Genomic DNA, 23,279 nt, shown 5'->3' with positions numbered 1-23,279 from the left:
ACAATTCAATTGAAATGTACTTTATTGACCTGATTGTGTGTACTTACTAAAGCATTATACATGACACAAGAAATGAATAAAGAATAATTGACAATAGTTTGGGGCTTTTTATATTTATTTAGAGCTTAAATAATCGTTTTTCCATTAGTGCATGAAACAGCAATATTTCATGGCATATTCGTTTGGCTCTAAACGAAAGTTAGGTTAACCTTAGGGGAACATTAAACTAAAAATAACGTTCTATTTTCGTAGAAAAATATTTTCTGGCTAACCAAAAACATACCTTAGAACATCCCCTTATGTTTCCCTAAATTTATTCTGGAAAGCGGGATAATACAGGCAGGTATCGCGAAATAAGCCCCTTGACAGATGAATGAAGTGTTGAGCGTCTTCACTCTCCAGTACAGCAGGAGGCGCTCTGCAGCTCTTTAGTCCGCCGATAAACCCACTAAAGAAAGAAAGAACTAGCGTGTGATGTGTTTGTGTATCAGTGTTTTCTCTCTTCTTTAGTGTTTTATTGAGTGTAAACAGAGTCTTGTCTCTGTGTATTTTAGTGTTGAGATGTTAATGATGACAGATGAGATGTGCTGTAAATCAGTAGGAACTGATCTGTCCATGCTGGATATTGATGATTTCATCACAGAAATCTCTCAGCTGAAGAAAGAGGTGGCGTTACTGGAGACAAAGCTGAGGTCAAGAGGAGATGAAGGAGTGAAGAGAGAGGTTTGTACAGCTTAAACATCTTTTACATGAATCACTCTGTCTGTTTGACAACATTAAATTATTTATAATTTTACACTGAGTGTGTTTGTGTTGTGTTGTCAGGATGTGGTTTGTTGTGAATCTTCAGTGTATGTGACTGATGGATGTCTGGATTCAGTGTGGATGAGCAGAGATCAGAGCCGCACACCACAGCCACTGCTGGACTCTAAACTCTCTGAAGAGAAATCCAGACACACACAGGACTCAGAGCTCAGTCTCACTTTACTCTGTTATACTGAGTCAAAGCCCACAGACGCTCAGGACACTGTGTGTGACAGTAATCAGGGCTTACAGGATGAGGAATCTACTGATCAAACCTCCACAGAGTCTCTGGATTCTGTCTGTAACGCTGGAGAACAGCAGCAGATCCTGCTGACCAGACTGAAGATGTGTTCAGTCAAACTGATCGACTGCAGGAACCTGATGATGAAGATTAAAACAGAACCCACAAAAGAGGAAGATCACACCGATAAAGATGAAGACAATCATGCAGATGATTTAATTTCATCAGGTATGTCTCCTTAATTATTGTTGTATTTATGTATTAATAATTTATACTTTTTTAAGTGTCATTTCAGTCAAAAACTCACAACAAAAAGACCTAAAAAAAGGACTTAAATCTGAAAGGAGTTTAGGATATCTTGAATACCTATTATACCCCAGGGCCGTAGCTAGAGTATTCAGGCCCCCCTAAAAAATGTATGTAGGCCCCCACCACCCTCTACTTATAAAATTTATTGTACAATATGTGTGCCCAAATGTAATCTAATAGGGTTTTGTTTTCAATATTTTAATATGTTTTCCCTCAACTTCAACGAATTAAGGGCCATTCATTATAAGGATAAATATAATTAACGATAACTATATTAGCGTCCCAATTATAGCGATAACTTTATGCTAATTCGCTACTTGCCTTTAATGACATTAACTTTTATTGGATATTTCTTGTAATAAAAACTGTTGCAATTGTTTACATGTAACTGAATATGTAATTATGCTGTTCTTGTTGCATTTACAACGCGGGTAACCAGCAGATGTCCCTCACGCTGCGTTTTGTGTAAGTCTAAACAGTGTAATCTAGTTTATGTAATCTAAGTTAATATCTTACCTTTTGGCATAGTCAGTGTGGTAGGAAAAAAACATTACGTAGTGAATTTCAAAGCAACTGCATCTGCACTGGATACTAGGGATGTAACGGTATCAAAAATTCACGGTACGGTAGTTTTTTTCCGGTATGATGCCCACGGTACGGTAATTATTGAACCATTTGCAGGAAGAAAAAAAACAAATGAAGACTTGGAAAAACTCCCATAAGTGTTTATTAAACAAGACTGAACATTACAATGTACAAAGTGTAGTGAAGTGTTTACAATTTTCATAAAAAGGACAAAAAAAGTTTCATTTTAGTTTGTCGACTTTAAACAACTCCCAATCAGTCAGGTTTTAAGAATTGAGTGACTCCCTCAATTGACCTAGTTTTTATTATTATTAATATTAATGCTAATGAAAGCAACGGTTGTGATTGTAGAATCAAGAAAAGATGATGGGTTTTAAGATGGGACAATTCCTGAAAACAAAAACAACCCAGTAAAAAATGAAAAATGCTTACTTATTGTAGCTGGACTTAGAGCTGAGGTCAGCTCACTTAATACAGGGGCGCGTTTCCCAATCGGAAGTCTGCAGCCTCCAAGGGTCGCATTTGTAGGCTGCATACGTAATGAAGACTGTCTTATTTCAAAATATTAACATTTTTCATGTTGACTATTATTCTTATTTAATCGTATATTATTGTAACACGCTTATGACTTGCGAATGTAATACTCAGTTAACTATAATACACCAGGCGTTTAATGACGGATGCAGCCTGCATATGCGACCTAAGGAGGCTGCAACCTTCTAATTGAGAAACGGCATACACACTCTGCTCATTCACGGATTTACGCACTCGTTTTTTGAATGTCCATCACATTTTGTCCTTCCTCATTTCTTGTCACAGCGAACGCGAATTTTTTCGACACATCAGATTTAAAATCCGTGTTTCTTTTGCTTCCGCCATTGCCGCTCCGCTTGTAGAGAGGCGTCAGAGTAGCACGCATGGGATTATGGGAATTGTAGTTCCCGCGTCCCTCCACTCCCTTTACTTGACCGGAAAAAAACTACACGTGTTGCCCGGAAGACCTTACGTTTTACCGTTCATGTGACCACGGTGGTACCGGGAAAATCTTCTACCGCAATACCACGAAATTTATAATACCGTTACATCCCTACTGGATACCTTAGGCAATTTTATGTTAAAGACCTCCACATTGAGCTTTACCACTGTCATTTCACGTGCACTTGAAGTTCAAATGGATTTGATTGGCTGTCGATCCCCTGCTGTAAAAACCAGCATCAAACCAGCATGGGAATTATGCTGGTTTAGCTGGTGGTCACCAGCATACCAGCACCAAAACAAAACATATGCTGGTATGACCAGCATGGGATGCTGGTGCTAATGCTGGTTTAGCTGGTGCTAATGCTGGTTTGATGCTGGTTTAGCTGGTGTTCACTAGCAAACCAGCACCAAAACACAACATTTGCTGGTATGCTGGTTTTTTCAGCAGGGGATGGTTTATCGTTCATAAAAAAAAATCGCTCAGAAAGTGATCCCAACGATATTGTTCGTTGTATCTTTTTTGTTGTAGTTGTGGTGTGAACTCTGCTTTTGACTTTAATATAAAACGATTTTCAAAACTATTTTTTTATAGTTATCGTTATAATGTAAATGGTACTCTATTTTTTTTTTTTTTTTTGCTGACTCAACTCCTATATTTGAAGGGGTTTTATATTCAGCAGTCAACAGACGACCTTGTAAAAAATAATAAATCCTTATATAATTTTGTGGATTTGCTTGAGCTAGAAATAGCTATTGTATTGAACATAAATAAAATGTGCAAAAGGTAGATATGTGAAAACTTTAATATGACACCAATACCATGTCTATGGGTTCAAGAATAACAAAATACTGGCCATTTGAAACTAGAAAGTCATCACTTTATTTTTTCCCATTGTTTTCCATTTTGCGGGTGGTAAAACTGTGCGCGTCGTTCAAATTCATTGAAAGTTCGTTCACTTGTAGTTTAGCAATTAAACTAAATGTATATTACAATTTCAAGAATGTTTTTACTCTGCACATCGCCTAAGGAAAGTTGCGTAGAGGGGAACCAAACTGACAGCCGCGATAGCATAGATCAGGGCTATTAAAATCTTACCCTGGAGGGCTGGAGCACTGCATAGTTTAGGTCCAACCCTAATCAAACTTACCCACCTCTGATTGTCTAGTGATCATGAAGACCTTGATTAGCTTGCTCAGGTGTGTTTGATCAGGGTTGGAGCAAAACTATGCAGTGCTCTGGCCCTCCAGGGTAAGATTTGAAAAGCCCTGGCGTAAATTGTCACGTACCTACAAAAGGGTATTGGAAAAAGCTTGCGTCTGACCTGCAGCGATATCATTCTGGCGTGGTGGGATGTCAGCCAGCGAGTCCTCTGATTCTGACCTTGTTCTTTTACTACTGAGAGTCTAAAACAATGAGGGCATATTAAGTGTTCATTGTATTTTCATTTTAACCGAGCAGCTATGGTTGCGCGTTTCACACACAAACACAAGCTCAAGGGTGTATGGGTAATGTAGTCTCTGCTCTCGGTGGGACGAATAAGTGTACATTGTGAAGGGCGTTCCGGCCCACTTAAAGCACTGATTGTAATGTAAATACGTGAACACGTGAATGCAGCATCTGAAACAGGGAAATACTGTATATTCAAGTAAATCGCCATCATTTAGAAAGAAGATTGCATTTATGTTTGAATCAAGATGGTGATTCTTTTTTCGATTAATCATGCAGCCCTTAGTGTCAACTCTTTCCCCCCAGCGGGAGTATGTAACGTCACAGATCAACTGATCGATAATGAATTTCAATATTGTTTTTTTAAATAGATTTTATCAATTAGTTGTTGTAGCCCTAGTTGCACTGTAAAATATTGCATTTTAACACACAGGAAGGATAATGCGTTTCTTCACCCTGGAGCTGGACGGGGGTAGACTATTAATCCTCTCAGCTGTTTTAATTGTATCATGTTTCTTTCAGATGTGAAGAGTGAATCATGTTCCGAGGGAGAAACGTCCTCAACATCAGAAGATCGACTGACAGCACAAACTCTTTCCTGCATCACCTGTGGAAAGACATTCAGCTCACAGAGACATTTAGACACACATGAGAGAAAACACACAGAACAGAAACTCAGCTTTACTACCTTACAAGAGAAGAAACTTCATCATTCAAAAGATCACGAAGAGAAGAAGCAGCAGCAGTTTCACTGTGAGCAGTGTGGGATGAATTTTGTCTTCTTATCTCAGCTGGAAGATCACATGAAGTTACACAGTGGTGAAAAGCCTTTCTGCTGCACTGAATGTGGAAATTACTTCACCACCAAACAAAATCTTTATATTCATCAGAGAATTCACACAGGAGAAAAAACATACGAGTGTCCTCACTGTGAGATGAGATTCAGACATAAAAACAATTTGAAGAAACATGTGTTTAAACACACCAATGAGAGACCGTATCAGTGTAGTGAATGTGACAAAGCCTTTAGGGATTCAGGTACATTAAAAAGACACCAGAATATTCACTCTAAAGAGAAAATCTATCAATGTTCACACTGTGATAAACATTTCTGTCAGAAATCTAATCTTATATGTCATGAGAGAATTCACACTAAAAAGAAACCTTATCACTGTGTTTGTGGGAAGAGTTTTATTCTCCGTCACAAATTACTGTTACACCAGAAAACTCATACAGGTGAAAAACCTTACAAATGCTCTCAGTGTGAGAAATCGTTTACTCGTTTAACTAACTTAAAAGCCCATCAGAGAATTCACAATGGAGAGAAACTTTACGTCTGCTCACAGTGTGGAAGGAGCTTCACTGTTCTTAGTTCTTTAAAAGCCCATGAAAAAATTCACACTGGAGAGAAACCTCATCGCTGTAGTGTTTGTGGGAAGAGTTTTAATCGACATGACCATTTAGTGGGTCACCAGAGAATTCATACAGGTGAAAAACCTTACAAATGCTCTCAGTGTGAGAAATCGTTTACTCATTTAACTCACCTTAAAGCCCATGAGAGAATTCACACCGGAGAGAAACCTTATCACTGTAGTGTTTGTGGGAGGAGTTTTGTGCAGCGTGTGCAGTTAGTAATGCATCAGAGAACTCATACAGGTGAAAAACCTTACAAATGTTCACATTGTGACAAGACGTTTGCTCATTCCGTTTCCTTAAAAGCCCATGAGAGAGTTCACACTGGAGAGAAACTGAAATGAATCTTCAATGGTCTCCTTCTCAAGGTTTTTATTAACGTAATGAGAATGTTGTGAAACTGCACTGTCTGTGTTTAGTATAATAACACCTTCTAGATCTGCTGCTATTTATGTAACGATCAAGATCACAATTAAGAATATTTTAATAAACCATCTTCATTTTATTTAACATCACTTCATCTCCTGCCTGCTGTTTTTTCCCTTTTTTTCTGAGTATGATTTTTTTTCACATGCTTGTAGAGAATGGTTTGCCAAAAGTTACTGGGTTGATCTTTCTCACGTTTTCTGGGTTGGTGGAGGCACTGGGGACCCACTTATGGCACTTAAACATGGAAAACGTTCCTGTTTAAGTAAAGAATACTGTTTCCGGGTCCAAGCCTTCACTCAGTTCAATAGACGGTATTATTTCTACTGTTATTGAGCACTATTTATTCATATCACACATTTACGTAAGTGAATTTTATAAACTCACAGTGTACACTGCAGTCACCAGGTTCATGGAATCACTGACAGCAATATTTTAATATGTAAAAATAATCAGGGTTTCCGCGGGGTTGTAAAAGGTAGTAAATTAAATTATGCCAAATTAAGGCCAGTAAAAAGTAGTAAAAAGTAGTAAGCGTCATCTGACGAGGTAGTAAATTTTCGATTGCCTTTTGTAATGTTATGATGCCTGGAAATTAGTTCAAATCACCCGCATATTTGGGCAAATAATCAAAGATCTTTCGTCTCTGGGGTGTGATCAAAGCCTGGAGTGGAGCCAAATCACGTTCCTCTCTCCGCAGTAAGCGTTCTGTAATCACTACGGACCGGATCCACTCCGGGTTTTCTGACTGTATCACGTTAATCTGAGGTAAAAGTTTCAGCTAGCATGGTCAAACTTATAATGCAGGAAGGCTCCGATGTTTTGAAGATCGATAAAGTTGTAAAAGGCTTAGCGAAATGATGAAGATTGGCAAGCCTTTCAGTTCGTGGGCTAAGAAAACCAAACAGGTAATTGCGTGTCTTTGCACAGTATGACTAACGTAAGGGGTCCTGTATTTTGGGGGTAAATCAATGATTTCTCACGTTACTGATCATCCGCGGCACGCTTTTTAATGCTATGCTGATATAGCCAGTGGCTGGTACAACGGATTTGTTTAACTCGTGGGTAAACTTCATGTGGCGCCACAACAACCAAAAGGCAGATGACATCCAAATCCCTTGAGAGCGATTGACGAGGAATCATAAGAGGAGACTGCTTCCGAAATGCTCTCGCGCGACTTTGATGTCATCCACCTGTCGGTTCTTGCAGTTGCATTTGCGTGTGGTCACAAAAACGTAACATTTGTACATATATTTAAGCACAGCAGTTTAACAAGTGATTTTAAGCCATTCAAACACAAACAACAGTGCGTCCGCTGTTTCTGTGTCAGAGGAGCACGCTAGCCGCTGTTGGACTTTAAAGTGTCCATTTGCATGTTCATAATTAGAGGAAAGGCACGGTATTAAAATTAAACTATTTATTGATCAGATATGAAAAAGTTTTACAGCGCTGGGCAGTCTCAAGGCCACAATAGGCAATCGACTCACACCCAGCATTTGGGAAAACAGTTATTTATAAAGTATGTGACGTCGATCTTCTTCTTAGAATCTCCACCCACAAAGGCTGCTTTTCCTCGTGAATCTGACTCCCTCACCACACCCTATTTCAGCCTATAGGCAAAGATAAACACACAGACAAAGGAAAAAACAACTGCTCTCCCCCAACTTTGAGAGTCCTGCAGTTTGTTACTTCTCCCACCAGTACTTTTCCACTTTACATATGATTGACTTCACATAGCTTTTTATAATGCTTTCTTAAAAACAAATCATTAATAAAACATTCATTTATTCATAAAAAACAAACTGTAAGATAAAAGTGATTATTATGTAGAACACTTTTCAATATCATGACATAATTTCATTATTCGTAAAATTGGTTATATGAATAAGGCACACATTAACTTCTTTAGATAGATAAACACATATTACATCTTTTACTGCAATACTACTTCTAAGCAAAACACTTTAATCATTATTCAAAAAAACATCTGTTAGGGAAGAAAACACACACACAAAGAACAAGCGCAGGAGATTCTGTTCTTCCAAGTTGAGCTGCCATCCCCCCATTAGATTATTCTGTATGCAACCTTCATTTCATTGGTTAATACACATTTATCAAAGACAACATCTTATATTTATTACATCAATTATTCACTGATTAATACTGATTAAGTAAGAAATATATTGCATATTTTATCTTATGAATATTAAAGCATTGGTTAATACATGGTTGTCTCTCTCTTATCTTTGACAATTTCCAGATATAAATTCCTCAGCTAATCCTGTTTCTCCCCCAAACGAAACCACACAGACAACTTTCTTGTACTCAGCGCAGAAATCATTGTTGTAACAATACACATAAATTAAGATTATAAGCAGCACGATTAATAAAACAAAATCAAATCCCACAATTCCCTCTCTTGACCTCTGAAAGAGGTCACACATTTTCTACTTCCTCCTCATCCAGGTTCTTTAGGCCTAATAGGGGCATGCTATATGGGGCTGATTGTTCTCTTTTTTCTCTATTGCTGACACTATTAATCTGTTGCACAGGGATCTAAGACAGGGAATACAACAACATCCACAGGTCACCAGGATAGCCACTAATACACCAATGTACACTACTATGGAGGTTACTATTGCCCTCCACAGTCTATCATACTGCATAAATCAAAGGTGTATGACGTCGTTAAATTTTTTGTGTAATTTAATTCAATTCCCCCATATCTCTTTACACACTAATCTTGTGATGTAGTTTTGGACCTTTTGTCAATTTTCAGATTACCTTCATTGTTTATGCTAAATATTATGGTAATTATAATTGCAGTCATAACCCCTAGGGCCCACAGAACCTTCCAATCTCCATATAGCTTCATCTCTGTGGAAAAATACACTTATGCCTATTGGCAAATACTCAAAAAACAATCATAAATTCAAAAAAAAAAATGAAATGTAAAATTAATACTGTAGAATTGTATAAGAAACTTAAAAATTAGATTCAAAAGGAAACATTGAAATGTAAGATTATATAAGAAACTTAAGAAATTCAAAGGTCAATATGATATGTAGCTACCCAGGTTATAATAAATAAACAGTAATTGTGATGTTCAGGTCCCTGAACACTTCTGTCAGGATTCCCACCACCTTATGGAAGTCCAATTTATCTAACCCACACCCCAGCTGTTGGTAAAATTCTCATATGTTGGTAAATCAGTACAGTTTTGTTTTGTTATTAAATGAAAAATCAATCTGCCGTCGTCCTCATGGGTAACTGCACATTCACCTGTGTGTTTGTTCTGTCTTACAACCTTTTGTGTACCGTACTTCGCTTTGAATTGTACGGCTATACCTGCTCCGTAGGAACAATCTGTGCAGTGTGCTAAAGGTTCTGTTGCTGGGCTAGGAAAAAATGTCACCTTTTTATGCACAATTTTACAGATTGTCTTTTGAAATTGTTGTTGGTGTTGTGTGAGTGTTACCACTGATGTTTCACTTCCTGTTTGTTCTCTCTGTATTCTAGCTGATTCACTTTCACTTTCAACACTCTCCCTCTCTTGGACCTGAGTCCTCAGGTCCACACCGGTTTCTGTGAGAGACCGTCTCGGTTCGGCCCAGCACCGTCTGAACACCTTCACTTTCACTCAATCATCATTTGTAACAGCTTAGTCTTTGTCCCGGTGTCGTGTAGCCTGGCAGGAAAAATGTTTAATCATAGCAGTTAGTTTTCTAGAAATAAACATCATTAGTTAGTGGCAGGATTGGATCCTACACCAAGACGTTCCGTGGGCCTGGAGACTGTCGATCTGTAAGCAATTCAACGGATGTGAAACCAGAAATCCTGTTAACAGAAGAGCGAATAGACATTAATGCAATAGGTAATACCTCAAGCCATGTTATTTTTGTCTGTGCACAGATGTTGTCAAGTCAAGTTTTAATGTCAAAGTCAGGTTTATTATTTCAGCTTTGCTCTGGCATTGGGGTGATAAGCAGCCCCGAAACTATATGTCAATTCCAGTGCGTGTTTGTCAGTTTGTCAGATCTAACTTTGTCTTGGGAAACCATGGTTGGGGATATAAGTGGTTTATTAGGCAGTTGACAACAACCACTTCATTAGGTACCTTCACAGCCTGTATTATGTGTCAGGCTTCGCTAACATTTATTATAGGCCGGCCTTTCCTGGTTTCAAACCCACCTATCTGCCATATGGCAGTTCCATATATACTGCACCAATCACATATGCATAGTCACTATAAAAAATCACCCTCTCTTCACCAGTGTAGTGCAAGGCTTTGATAACAGCTATTATTTCAGCTCTCTGTGCTGACTGTTTACCGTTCAACCTACCACTCAGTCTTGTTACAAAATCATTTTCAACCTGTTCAACAACTGCAAAACCTGCCTTTTGCGTACCATCTGATGCTCTAAAACAAAGCCATCCATAAATAACGTGATTACCGGTGGGGGAGTTGTCAGTGGTACCGCGAACAAACCATCTCTCAATTTGTTTGCTTTTTCAGTCAATGGTATGCAATCATGTGGCTCACCCTCAGTGATTAGATCTGCCATGTTAACTCCCTCATGCACATACGTAATGTTGGGGCTTGCCAAAATCTTTGCTAACTTCCGCTGCCTGAGAGGAGAGAAAGTGAAAGCAGTTGAATTTACAAATGACATCACAGAGTGTGTGGTTAGTACTGTAAGTGCATGGCCCATGACAATGTGTGATGTTTTTGTTATCAATTTCGCAAGTCCTGCTGCGTAGCGTGCGCATGCTGGCTGTCTTTGTTCAATGGGGTCCAATAAAACACTACTGTACATCAAAACCTTCCTACCACCTGGCGACTTCTGGTATAACACCCCGTGTGCACTGTTTTGTGTTTCAGATAAGATGAACGGCTTGGCGTAGTCTGCACAATTCAAATGGGCTGCCTGTGATAGTTGTGCTTTTAGTGAAATGAAGGCCAGCTCTGCCTCTGGGGTCCACAGTAACTCTGCTTTCAGGTTTTTCATGCCCTGCTCTCTCACTAACTCCCTTAAAGGTGCAGTAGCAGACACATACATTGGTATATACTGTCTGCTGAAACCCGTGAGGCCTAGAAATGATAACATATCTTTAACAGTTTCTGGCCTTGGGTGAGAAATGATGCTCTGTCTCTGTTGTGGGGTTAATGTTGAACCCTGCGCTGTTACCATTCTGCCCATAAAGGTTACACATGGTCTGCAAACTTGCAATTTTTCCCTGCTCACCTTGAAACCTGATGTGTAGCTGTTTCAAAACCAATTTGGTAGCTTTCATGCACGTTTCCATGGACGTGGCTGCTAATAAGAGGTCATCAACATACATAATCAATACACATCCTTCAGGTAGTACACATTTGGTCAGTTCTTGTTGCAACACCTGATTAAAAATTCCTGGGGACAGAACAAACCCCTGGGGCAAACGATTATAGGTATTGGCGCCCCCTATAGGTGAAAGCAAAACATGGTTTACATTCATCAGCAATGGGTATGCAGAAAAAGGCATTAGCCAAATCAATGCATGTGAACCATTGATGTTCAGGCAACAAATTGGACAGGGCCACATATGGGTTTGGTACATTCAGTGTTCCTGTCACCATCAAGGTGTTTATAGCCCTGAGATCATGTACTAACCTGTACTTGTTTGAGCTGGGTGTTGGTACAGGGAAAATTGGTGTGTTCCATTCAGAAAATGTTGGAGTTAAAACTTGTTTACACAATAAACCTTCTACTGTAGCCCTCACCCCTTCCTCTGCATCTGGCTTATTTCTATATTGAGGAACCCATACTGGCTCTGAGGTGGATAGTTTGAATGAGACTGGGGTAATGTTACAAAAACCCACATCTGTGGGGCCTTGTGACCATAGGTCATGTGGCATGCTTTCAATCATTTGTTCTGTGCCCTCACCGTTTTTGTTTTTCTCTATCATGACTTCTGGCCAGCTGCTCATGTTTTAAAATTGCGACATCCTCAGTTTGTTGTTTGATCCAATACACATCATGGCTATGTGAATGCCATACCCCTGTGATGTGTGTTTTCTGCCAATCAGTAATTGTCAGAAGTTTCTTAACCATACTGCCTAGCTCTCTAGCCTCATGATTAAGATGCAATGCCAGTGAAATGTGAGGTGCAGCTGTGTCAGACATTTTATACCATTCTTTTTGTTTTTCTGATAAGATTATTGTGGCAGCCACACCCTGTTGGCACACAAATATGCCATCACCCACCAACCTCCACTTGGTTCCCTCACTCGTCTGAAAAAGTTCCTCATAGGTTTGTTATCAAACCTGTCATAAAACATAGTACAATGTAATGGATCTATGGGTGGTAGAAATAAAGCTATGTCTTGTATCCATGGCTTATATGTGTTGTAAAGGGTCACTACACTATTACTGGACATCTCCTCTTCCCAATCTGTCTCTAGTTCTGCCCAATAAATGTCAACTGACTCTTTATACTTTCCCCCCACCAACATCCATTGATTTCCTGTCTCTGTTGACCCCAATGAACAATTTATGGTATTCCCATCAGGAAATCCGACTATGACCCCATCTGGTGAGCATAGTATGCTGGCCCCTAATTTAATTAGCAAGTCTCTGCCCAGTAAAGGAATGGGTGCATTGGAGGAGTACAGAAATGAATGCGAGACAGATTGATTAGCAATTGTTGTTGGTAAATGTTTAGTTAATGGCCACTTTTCAATTTCACCAGAGAAACCCATCACACTCACTGTTTTATTACTCAGATCTTTTGACTGTATGGTGCCTCTTATTACAGTGGAGTATGTAGCCCCAGTATCCACAAGAGCTTTTAGTGGTCTATCATTTACCACTACGTCTATGAGGGGCTCAGCCATTCCCCTCATAGTGGTTCTCTGTGTGCCCCGTCATTCCTCTGCACCATCACCCTGACCCCATGATGGGTGCACAGGCGCCATTAAATCAGGTGATGATGAGTTGTGTGGCGCTGGTGGTCCCCTGGCAAAACCACCATTTCCACGCCCGCCACCTCCTCTATTGGGACCCCATCCCCTTGCATTTGGTGCGTTAAGTGGATACCTTACACCGGAATATTGGGGCTGTGGCCCAGCTTGAGGGCATCTACGGGCCCAATGACCTTTTTGTCCGCACACATAACATGTACTACCTCCAGGGCCGCCGTATCCTCCTCTGTTTACGCTACCCCTACCTCTGGGAGCCTCTCTATACTGTTGATACCCTCCCCAGGGATTCCCTGAATATGGTGGGCCTGTATATGGATCTGGTGGGCCATACTGGTTTGGATACTGGTTAGGTCTCTGCTCATTGGGGTGACCTGAAGTGGTGGGTGGTTGGGCTTGTTGTGGCATTTGTTTCTTTTTGTTAGTGGCCTGTTTTGCTTGCTCCAATTGTAATTTAAGTAGTTCATTTTTCAATTTATCAACCTCAGCCAACTCTTTATTAGATTTATCTAAGGCCTTTTCTATGTAAAATATCAAATGTCTCTCCCATAGTTCATTAGAAGCTGATGGGATGTCTGGATTATTTTCCATGGTGTGTTTGACTCCAGCTGGTGCACCTGCCATTACAGCTGACCTGAATATGTCCCTGGTGACTGGGTTATTTAACCCATTTTCTTCTGTTAATTGTTCCCATTCAGCATTACATCTGAAATAATAAGCTGCTCCTGTCTCATCTGGTTTAATTTTGAATTTGATATTTTGGTACACTGTTGGTGGAGTGGGAAACTGGGCCCTAAGCGCCTTACCGATGTCTGTACTCACCGTACTATACAATGCTTCGTTGTCTGTCAATGTCAAATTGGCATTTTCTTCAAAATCTTGTACTTGAGCTTTACTTAAAATTTGCCCTAACAGACATCTGATATCACCCACGGCCAGAGCTACACCATGACTCATTGTAATTAATTTATTTAACCATCTCCCTCCACCACTAGTGATTGGTGGTAGTTTACTCATTATAGCAGTAAGATCACTATGTGTCCATGGTTGATATTTTTTAGTTCCTTTGTGCACCACTATGGGAAATTGTGTACCATCTACCTTATCTTGGTCTGGTTCTCCGAAAAGTTGTGAGGTGGCTGTTGGAAGTGGTGCTGGCTCTATGTTTAATAACTTACTCTTCAGTGATTGAGATGCTACCCACTGATGAACTTGATGTTTCCGCTCGCTTCCTGTGTCTGGTCTCTCTACATTTAGTTGGCCCTGTGACTCGTGATCAGAAAGTGGGTGGTAGTTTAAGCCTGATCTGGTGCCTGACCTCTCAAGAAACATTTCACCTTGCATAGAGACTCTCAGGGGTTCTTTTGAATGTATTAAGCTGTGCTTATTACGGTCATGCTCTAACACTATTTTCCTTAGTTGCTTAACTTCTCTTTTCATCCCTTCCATTCTTTTATGTTCTTTGCTATGTCTTAATTCTGCTGATGTTTCTGAAGCGTGACTACGAACACTCGGTGCTTTAGAGTGTGTGCCGTGTTCATTCTGTTCACTGGCTTCAGAACGGTTATCTAACTCTTCCTTTTCCTCATTCTCTTGGCCAAGACCAACAAGTGTGTCACCCTCAGGGCCCCCACATGCTCCATGTGCAACATTTACATCACCACCACTGGGCGGGTGTATCACTGGTGTCTTTGGTGAATATGGTTGCAGTAAATCAATAGGTTTTTCAACAACCATAGACTTTCTAGGAGAAGTCATAAACTCTCCCTGTTTCATAACAGTTTGTGTTAGTTTGTACAGTTCATGTTTTATTTCTTTTAGTTCTTCACTATCCTCTACATCTACATGACCGCTATTGATTTGAAAAACAGGCTGTTGCATTGGGGCTTTGGCTTCCTCATAAGGAGGAGGTGTGGGCAAGGAGGGATAGATCGATTTCACCGGGGGTGGAGCTGGAGGAGGAGCCATAGGTGTCACACTTGAGTCTGGCTGACTGTTTCCTTTTTTAACTTCCTTTTGCTTTGCAGCAGCACCACTGTCAACTTCCCCTTTTTTATTTGATTTAATAGCCTGCATGGCAGCAGCAACCAGAGCTAATCTCGTCCAAATTCTCAACTCTTTCTCTAAGTTTGTCACATTTGGCCCTTTACCAAACCACTTTTTTCCTTCTGCTTTTACAATCTTAATTTTGTTTACCAGTCTATGTTCCATGGCAAAAATAATAGGCGTGAGAGGAACTCTCTTTTTCTCCTCTGCCTCCCAACAGTTTTCTTCTCTCAACGTGTTCCACGCTAATGCAACCTCTTTTTGTCTTTTCTTAACATCTTTAGGATCAGTTTGGGCCATCATTAATTTAATAATTTTTTGCCATTGTACATACACTGGTGAACACCCATACTCATCACACTCTTTCTGAAATTCAACCATTCTTTATACAACTGTAAATACAATTCCTCTATTTATATAATGTCAAAATGAAATATACCCAAATGTAACTGCAGAACCAAGCACACAATGGAATTTCCTGGGCCTTCCACCCAAAGGTTTCCACACCCTTAATTTAATACTGTACTCAATTAGATGATTCCTAGGCCTTCCACCTAAAGGTTTCTCAACCCTTAAATTTAATACTGTAATCAATGAGATTATTCCTGGGCCTTTCACCCAAAGGTTTCTCAACCCTTAAATTTAATACTGTAATCAATTAGATTATTCCTAGGCCTTTCACCTAAAGGTTTCTCAACCCTTAAATTTAATACTGTAATCAATTAGATTATTCCTAGGCCTTTCACCTAAAGGTTTCTCAACCCATAAATTTAATACTGTAATCAATTAGATTATTCCTGGGCCTTTCACCCAAAGGTTTCTCAACCCTTAAATTTAATACTGTAATCAATTAGATTAAAAGTTTTTCACTCTGATCAATTTATAAAAATATAAATTTGTAATTCAGTTCGGATCTCCTTATCAACACAAGTAATTTGGTATATCCAATTAGCAGAATTTGATAAAACAGGCTTCTGCTTACCTTATTTTAATAGAGCGCTCTTTTTGTGTTGAAAGGGAATCCTCGCTTACTCTGGTTTCTTCAATGTGAAACCCTCCTTCCGCTCACTCTCTCCTTTCCCTCCACAAAACGTCAGGGGTCACCAGTTGTTGGACTTTAAAGTGTCCATTTGCATGTTCATAATTAGAGGAAAGGCACGGTATTAAAATTAAACTATTTATTGATCAGATATGAAAAAGTTTTACAGTGCACTGGGCAGTCTCAAGGCCACAATAGGCAATCGACTAACAGCCAGCATTTGGGGAAAACAGTTATTTATAAAGTATGTGACGTCGATCTTCTTCTTAGAATCTCCTCCCACAAAGGCTGCTTTTCCTCGTGAATCTGACTCCCTCACCACACCCAATTTAAGCCTATAGGCAAAGATAAACACACAGACAAAGGAAAAAACAACTGCTCTCCCCCAACTTTGAGAGTCCTGCAGTTTGTCCCTTCTCCCACCAGTACTTTTCCACTTTACATATGATTGACTTCACATAGCATTTTACAATGCTTTCTTAAAAACAAATCATTAATAAAACATTCATTTATTCATAAAAAACAAACTGTAAGATAAAAGTGATTATTATGTAGAACACATTTCAATATCATGACATAATTTCATTATTCGTAAAATTGGTTATATGAATAAGGCACACATTAACTTCTTTAGATAGATAAACACATATTAAATCTTTTACTGCAATACTACTTCTAAGCAAAACACTTTAATCATTATTCAAAAAAACATCTGTTAGGGAAGAAAACACACACACAAAGAACAAGCGCAGGAGATTCTGTTCTTCCAAGTTGAGCTGCCATCCCCCCATTAGATTATTCTGTATGCAACCTTCATTTCATTGGTTAATACACATTTATCAAAGACAACATCTTATATTTATTACATCAATTATTCACTGATTAATACTGATTAAGTAAGAAATATATTGCATATTTTATCCTATGAATATTAAAGCATTGGTTAATACATGGTTGTCTCTCTCTTATCTTTGACAATTTCCAGATATAAATTCCTCAGCTAATCCTGTTTCTCCCCCAAACGAAACCACACAGACAACTTTCTTGTACTCAGCGCAGAAATCATTGTTGTAACAATACACATAAATTAAGATTATAAACAGCACGATTAATAAAACAAAATCAAATCCCACACCGCGCATTCGTTTCTCATTGAGCTTGTGTTGTAAGTATTTTTGCCGCTTTATTGGCCTTAAATAACACATATGCCTCAAAAATCCCGTCTTTGCAAATATCCTCATATAAACACGACCATTTAGGTCTTAAGAGAAAGTAAACAGCAGAAACATTGTGCACAAACTAGCACATCAGCGCTGCCTCTATTGTAACATAATAATTTGTTGATAAAGGTAAAGTCATTCAATTTACAACTGTCACTATGGTTACAGACATCCTGTGCGAATTTTACACGAGTTTGACTCGAGTTGCTCGTTCAGGGTTTATATTTATACATACTGTATTAGAGCTGTGACTGTAAGCTGTTGTGTCAACAGAACAGACCCTGGATTATTTGTTTATGTGTACTGAATAATATGATATGAAAAAGTTGTATTTGTTCACATTAGTAAATGCATTATATAACATAAACAAACAATGAAAAATATAGAGTATATAATCATTAATTAATTATTGTTTATGTCATTACAGTAATTGACGGTGGTTCATGGTGCATTCACTAATGTTAACAGTTTCAACTTTGATTAAAAATTATTAGTAAATGCTAAAATTAATACATTTACAATTAATAAATAATTAATAAAAGATTCATTAAAGGTGGTGATATTCATGTTTTCTTTTTATACAGTATAGTGAGTTATTTAGCTGTTTCGCCTTAATCTGAAATGCCCTGCAAACTACAGCTAGCTATATGCCACATGAGACTTCAATATGGAATTTATGGCAAAAAAATCTCCCCTTAAAATGCTATTGGTCTCGCCTACATAATGTGTTAGGTAAAGGAATATGACTTGGCCTGAAAAATATTTCAGTCAAAAGAATTTTTCTCACTTTAATTCTTTTTTGTATGTTATATATGTCAAAATCTGTGTAAATAATAGAAAGGTCGCTGATTAACACTTGCAATTCAGTGTCGTGATGGTTTTAAAAAAAATTCTGAAGGTAGTAAAAAAGGTAGTAAAAAGTAGTAAATTTAACTCAAGGATTTCTGTATAAACCCTGATAATCCATGACCATGATGAGTCCATTTCTGGTCATCTCTGATTTTTTCATCTCTGGATATTAAAATTGTGATCTGTTTTTTTGTAGTTTTGCTTCATGATACGAGTGTATAATAGCATGATTTTTTTTTGATAATTCCCTATGGCTTTGTAAGGGGGTAGACATGTCACCCATCCATCCTGTTGGCCCAATGGCGGTAACCAACGGCATGGTAAAGGATTCTTGAGTGTTCTGTCTTTTCCGGCAATTTGCAGATGATGTTTTGGCGTTACGTGATTTAGGTTCATTTATCTGACTCCAAAAAGATAAAGATATCGTTTACATTATATTACAAATCGGATTGATTATTACTTTTAAGACTTAAAGAATTTGGATGGATGTTTGTTTATTCTGAATAAACTCTGGTATTGCACTCGTTCATTCGGTTCTCACAGTCGCACATGATCCTAGTACTTGCCTCATAATTAATATACTGGTCAACGGTCATAAGTGGATCAGTATTGGTCGCTGCCAGAGGTTGGACTATATGCTTAAGCGGCCGCTCTCTGCGGGGTCGACTTTAAAGGGGCGGTGAATTTGTCGATTTTATTGTGTTGTCTGATGTCAACTTATGAGGTTCGTGTGGTTTTTACATTCAAAAACATCAAAAGCAATAAGTAATAGGCTATTTTGTAACATGGATAAGTGGCTGTCTGGAGAAATGGTTCGTTTGAAGGCGCGGGCTGCATTGAACACCTAGACGTAAACGCCCACTGCTATACAGCTTTATTCCCCGTCATTACATGTGGGGAAATGTTTTAAAAACCATTAATGTGTAAAAATAGCAGCCGAACACAAATATGTTTGAGCCACAAAAGATTCTGGGCACTAAAGATGATACACATAAATGACAATACGTAAAGTAGAAACAAAACTTTAAACTCGACGTGACTAAATTACCGTATACAACACAGTAAGCGCACATCAGAATCTAATCTGCGGCTGATAAATCCTTATCAATAACTTTGTATATTTCTATTGTGCTTGTGAGGTTGCACTTACATACACGTAATGTTACTTACCACAGTTATATGATAAAAAAGCTTTTTGAACTTGCCTAAATTACCATATACAACACAGTAAGTGGGCATCATAATCTAAATTGCGGCTGATAAGTCCTTCCTTATCACTAACTTTGTATATTTCTATTGTTAAATTACAATCGTATTGTTAAGGGTTGTACCTTTATTAATCGTGTAACGTTTTAAGTAAATTAAAACAGTCAAACATGTGTGTTTAGACACGGATGTTGCAACAGGACATATCAAGCGATCTCTTTTAACAAAGCAATAGTGAAACGCAGTAACTTAAAGTTAAATGTTTTACTTACTGTGTATACTGCTGTGTCATTTTTGTCAGATCCAATATTAGTGGTGCTTTTAATCACAGTCTCTCTGCAAATCCAGCATCGACTTCTTTACAAATGAATCCGTGGTACACAAAGTAAACAAACACTCCCCACGCGAGCTGGAATTTCTTTAAAAACAACCTTTAACCACGCATTCCTAGTGTTATGTTCAGAGCCTCCGAGTTAAGGTTATACAGCGTCTGTGTTCTTCCCATAGATGGTTCATCCACGACCGAAAACTGAAACTCCGCTTCCATGGTTACTCTATCATACCAGATCACCGCGTCAAAATAAAAGTCTCTCCGAAAAAATGTATTTAAAAGTCATTTTGGTTACATTTGGCAATCTTTAAAGACATGTTTACTGATTGTTGAGACACACGTTTGTCACGTGAAGCTGTGGACGGGGCTACAAAAGTGGTTATTGTATTTGGCTTTGGGGAGGTGCTTCAATTCTACTCGGTCGTAATACTGGCTTGGTGCCAAAAACTGTTATATTTCAGTAGCATGGACGTTTTCAGTTCTGAAACTTGCAGGATGTTCATTTAAGTATGATGACCTCTTACATGACAAATTATCCAGTTAAAACTGGGTATTTGATTCACCGCTCCTTTAAATATATTTTATTTAGTCCCGTTATAGGTGGCACTTAATTATTACAATAATTATTCCTAATCTAAGTTAATGAATAGAATAACATTGAAATAAACAGAGGTTGAGGCTGACCCTATTTAGAGTAATCAGAAATGTTACTCTAGACAGAAACACATTGTTAGCCTTCACGCTTCTAAATACACTTCAACTAACGCCAATTGCTAGTCGTATCTCTCAAATCCTTAGTTGTTGTATTATTCACTATCTAACTGGGATTGGGCCGATCCTAGCCTGATTTTAGTCCTTATGGTAACTACGGATACAATGATATTACTTGCAGTGTCAACATTTTTCGAGCAGCACAGAATAAAATAACATAACAATTTATTAACCAGGTGGGAAAACATAATTCAGAAGCCAATTTACATTCCAAATCAAATACGAAGAAACAAATATAATCAAATGAGAATATTGCCTACCTGGGAAATGATGAATATCTGGTTACAGATTTCTCAAAGTAAAGTAAAATACATGATGCTGTATCAAAGATTGGGGTGCATCCTTGTTCAGGAAATTGTCCAAATTGGTTGGGTGAACGGAAGGGCTGCATGATGTCAGAATTAACAAGTGCAAGTGGATTAAGTTTCACAACAGAGATGTACAGATTTAGTGATTTCCTGTCGGGGATAGAGATCTAGTGAAACTGGACTCACAAATAGAAACTGTTCATGAAGGCATGGCCCTAAAAGCGTAAGTTTTGTCTCATTTGAAAGCAGACACTTTGAAGTTTGTAAAGTCTAAATTAACTGATGTCATAATGAAAAACAATACTTATAAATATATATATATTTATGATAGGATACTCTCTTGAAAATAAAGGTGCTTCACGATGCCATAGAAGATAATTTTCTGTCTAAATTTTTCTTTAAAGCACCTTTAACATCTGAAGAACCTTTCTGCTTTATGAAAGATTATTTAGGGCGAAAAAAGGTTTGTCAGATCATAAAAATGTATAAAAGAAATGTTTCTTTAAAGAAGATATATGAAAATCTGACTTGTTCCAAGTTTAAGTGTTATAATTGGGTCCCCAGTGCTTCTATCGATCTAGAAAATGTGAAAAAGATCACCACAGTAATTTAGTTTTGGTAAATAATTTTCTGCAAATGAAGGATTTGTGTATTTTTCTGTTTCTGATGTGTTGCAACTGTGCCCTGATGTAATCAACATATGTGCCTGCAGTAAAGGTGTGAACCAAATGCCACCTACAGATGTATGGCCCCACCACTATTCCTCAGGGAAGACTCCTCGGTAGAACAATCTTCTGTAATAGGGCTCTAAAAGGTTGTCTTTGTTTGAAGCCCTTTTGTCATTGTGTATAATGTTCTGTCCCACCGACAGAACTTTGGGTTAAGAATGTAGAAGGTTGACGCAACAACATTGCTCCTGAAGAACTATGCTACACAACAACCTTCATTAAAACTCTTTTCCCCATAAGCACTTATTGGTCCAACTTACTTATTTTACGTATTAAATGGATTCTAAATTTTAAGAAAATGCTTGTCTAACACAAGCATGTGGAAAAATAAGTAATTGAAATTTGGCTCCCCTTGTTACGTCATAAGGGGAGGGGATAATACCGATCCTTAATCGGCACTGCCATTAATGCAGAGATCAGCTCATTTGCATTTTAAAAGAAAAAACTGCTAATTTTTGCTCACACCTACAAAGTGGCAATTTTAACATGCTATAATAAATGATATAGTATTTTGAGCTAGTACTTCACATACGTACTCTGGTGACACCACAGAGTTATTTATTTGACATCTTAAAAAAAAAGATTGTGCAATGTCCCCTTTAAAGAACATTTGACTAAATTGTTCTTTGAGGAACCAAAAAGGTTCTATGGCATCGCTCTGAAGAACCTTTAATCACCTTTTATTTTTAAAGTGTAGAATGCTTTGCATGATGGAGGGTGTTATTTTGAGTTTATTCTGTAAAGATAACTTTTACTTTTACTAATTTAACCTTGAACAAACGGTTGCCAGTAAATAACATACATTTAAATGTACAGTAATACTGTAATTTCTACAGAATTTTTTAACAGTGTAGAAATGCACTCTAGTTAAAGCCACAGGTGTGTCTATGTTTTGTTTCGAATCTGATGATAACGGTAAAACTGAATTGTATTAAATGTTTTTCAAATCGTGAATTTATTGCTAACGTTTGTTTATTTACATTTTCTAAGCATCCATTCAATGTATCTATTGTTTATTTGCTCAGACAGCCCAGTCTGCACACATAACACATCTTAAGCCTTGTATGGCTCTAATTATCATTCTTTAGTCTTTATTACAATTCAATTTAAATTGACCTGATTGTGTGTACTTACTTAAGCATTATAACCAAAAACATACCTTAGAACATCCCCTTATGTTTTCCTAAATTTATTCTGGAAAAGCGGGATAATACAGGCAGGTTTCGCGAAATAAGCCCCTTGACAGATGAATGAAGTGTTGAGCGTCTTCACTCTCCAGTACAGCAGGAGGCGCTCTGCAGCTCTTTAGTCCGCCGATAAACACACTAAAGAAAGAAAGAAAGAAAGAAAGAAAGCTCACGTGTGATTGTGTATCATCGGTGTTTTTCTCTCTTAAGTGTTTTGATGAGTGTAAACATAGTCTTGTCTCTGTTTATTTTATTGTTGAGATGTTGATGATGAGAGATGAGATGTGCTGTAAATCAGTAGGAACTGATCTGTCCATGCTGGATGATTGAAAGAGCTAAAGAAAGAGATGGCGTTACTGGAGGCAAAACTGATGTCAAGAGGAGATGAAGGAGTGAAGAGAGAGGTTTGTACAGCTTAAACATCCTTTACATG

The 23,279-nt window shown here is 38.1% G+C and overlaps 2 protein-coding genes and 1 pseudogene across 2 annotated transcripts in view; all 3 read left to right on the top strand.

The window, feature by feature from the left end:
• The first annotated feature begins 405 nt into the window (after positions 1 to 405).
• The window catches only part of LOC141349143 (uncharacterized), a 26,849-nt pseudogene continuing 3,975 nt past the window's right edge, over positions 406 to 23,279 (top strand).
• LOC141349189 (uncharacterized) lies at positions 1,150 to 6,292 on the top strand. Its single transcript, XM_073858142.1, has 3 exons — positions 1,150 to 1,273; positions 1,754 to 1,819; positions 4,887 to 6,292. Exons 1-3 carry the CDS (start codon positions 1,150 to 1,152, stop codon positions 6,119 to 6,121), a joined length of 1,425 nt encoding a protein of 474 aa, XP_073714243.1. The 3' UTR covers positions 6,122 to 6,292.
• Positions 22,957 to 23,279, top strand: part of LOC129454574 (uncharacterized) — a 14,837-nt gene continuing 14,514 nt past the window's right edge. The window contains exon 1 of the mRNA XM_073858066.1: positions 22,957 to 23,250. Coding sequence (XP_073714167.1) covers positions 23,194 to 23,250 — 57 coding nt within the window. The 5' untranslated portion in view covers positions 22,957 to 23,193. The remainder of the gene's footprint in view (positions 23,251 to 23,279) is intronic.

Source organism: Misgurnus anguillicaudatus, chromosome 20 (assembly GCF_027580225.2).
Source record: "Misgurnus anguillicaudatus chromosome 20, ASM2758022v2, whole genome shotgun sequence".
Lineage (NCBI taxonomy): Eukaryota > Metazoa > Chordata > Actinopteri > Cypriniformes > Cobitidae > Misgurnus > Misgurnus anguillicaudatus.
Note: the sequence above shows the minus strand (reverse complement) of the source record. Positions and strands in the feature narration are given on the sequence as shown.

What these genes read in the sequence shown, in the direction of transcription:
- LOC141349189 (XM_073858142.1), top strand. Translation starts at nt 1,150, where the DNA reads ATGTGTTCAGTCAAACTGATCGACTGCAGGAACCTGATGATGAAGATT. An exon ending in AGATGATTTAATTTCATCAG is followed by an intron (nt 1,274 to 1,753) that starts GTATGTCTCCTT and finishes ACTGAATATGTA; the next exon opens with ATTATGCTGTTCTTGTTGCA. An exon ending in TCCCTCACGCTGCGTTTTGT is followed by an intron (nt 1,820 to 4,886) that starts GTAAGTCTAAAC and finishes TGTTTCTTTCAG; the next exon opens with ATGTGAAGAGTGAATCATGT.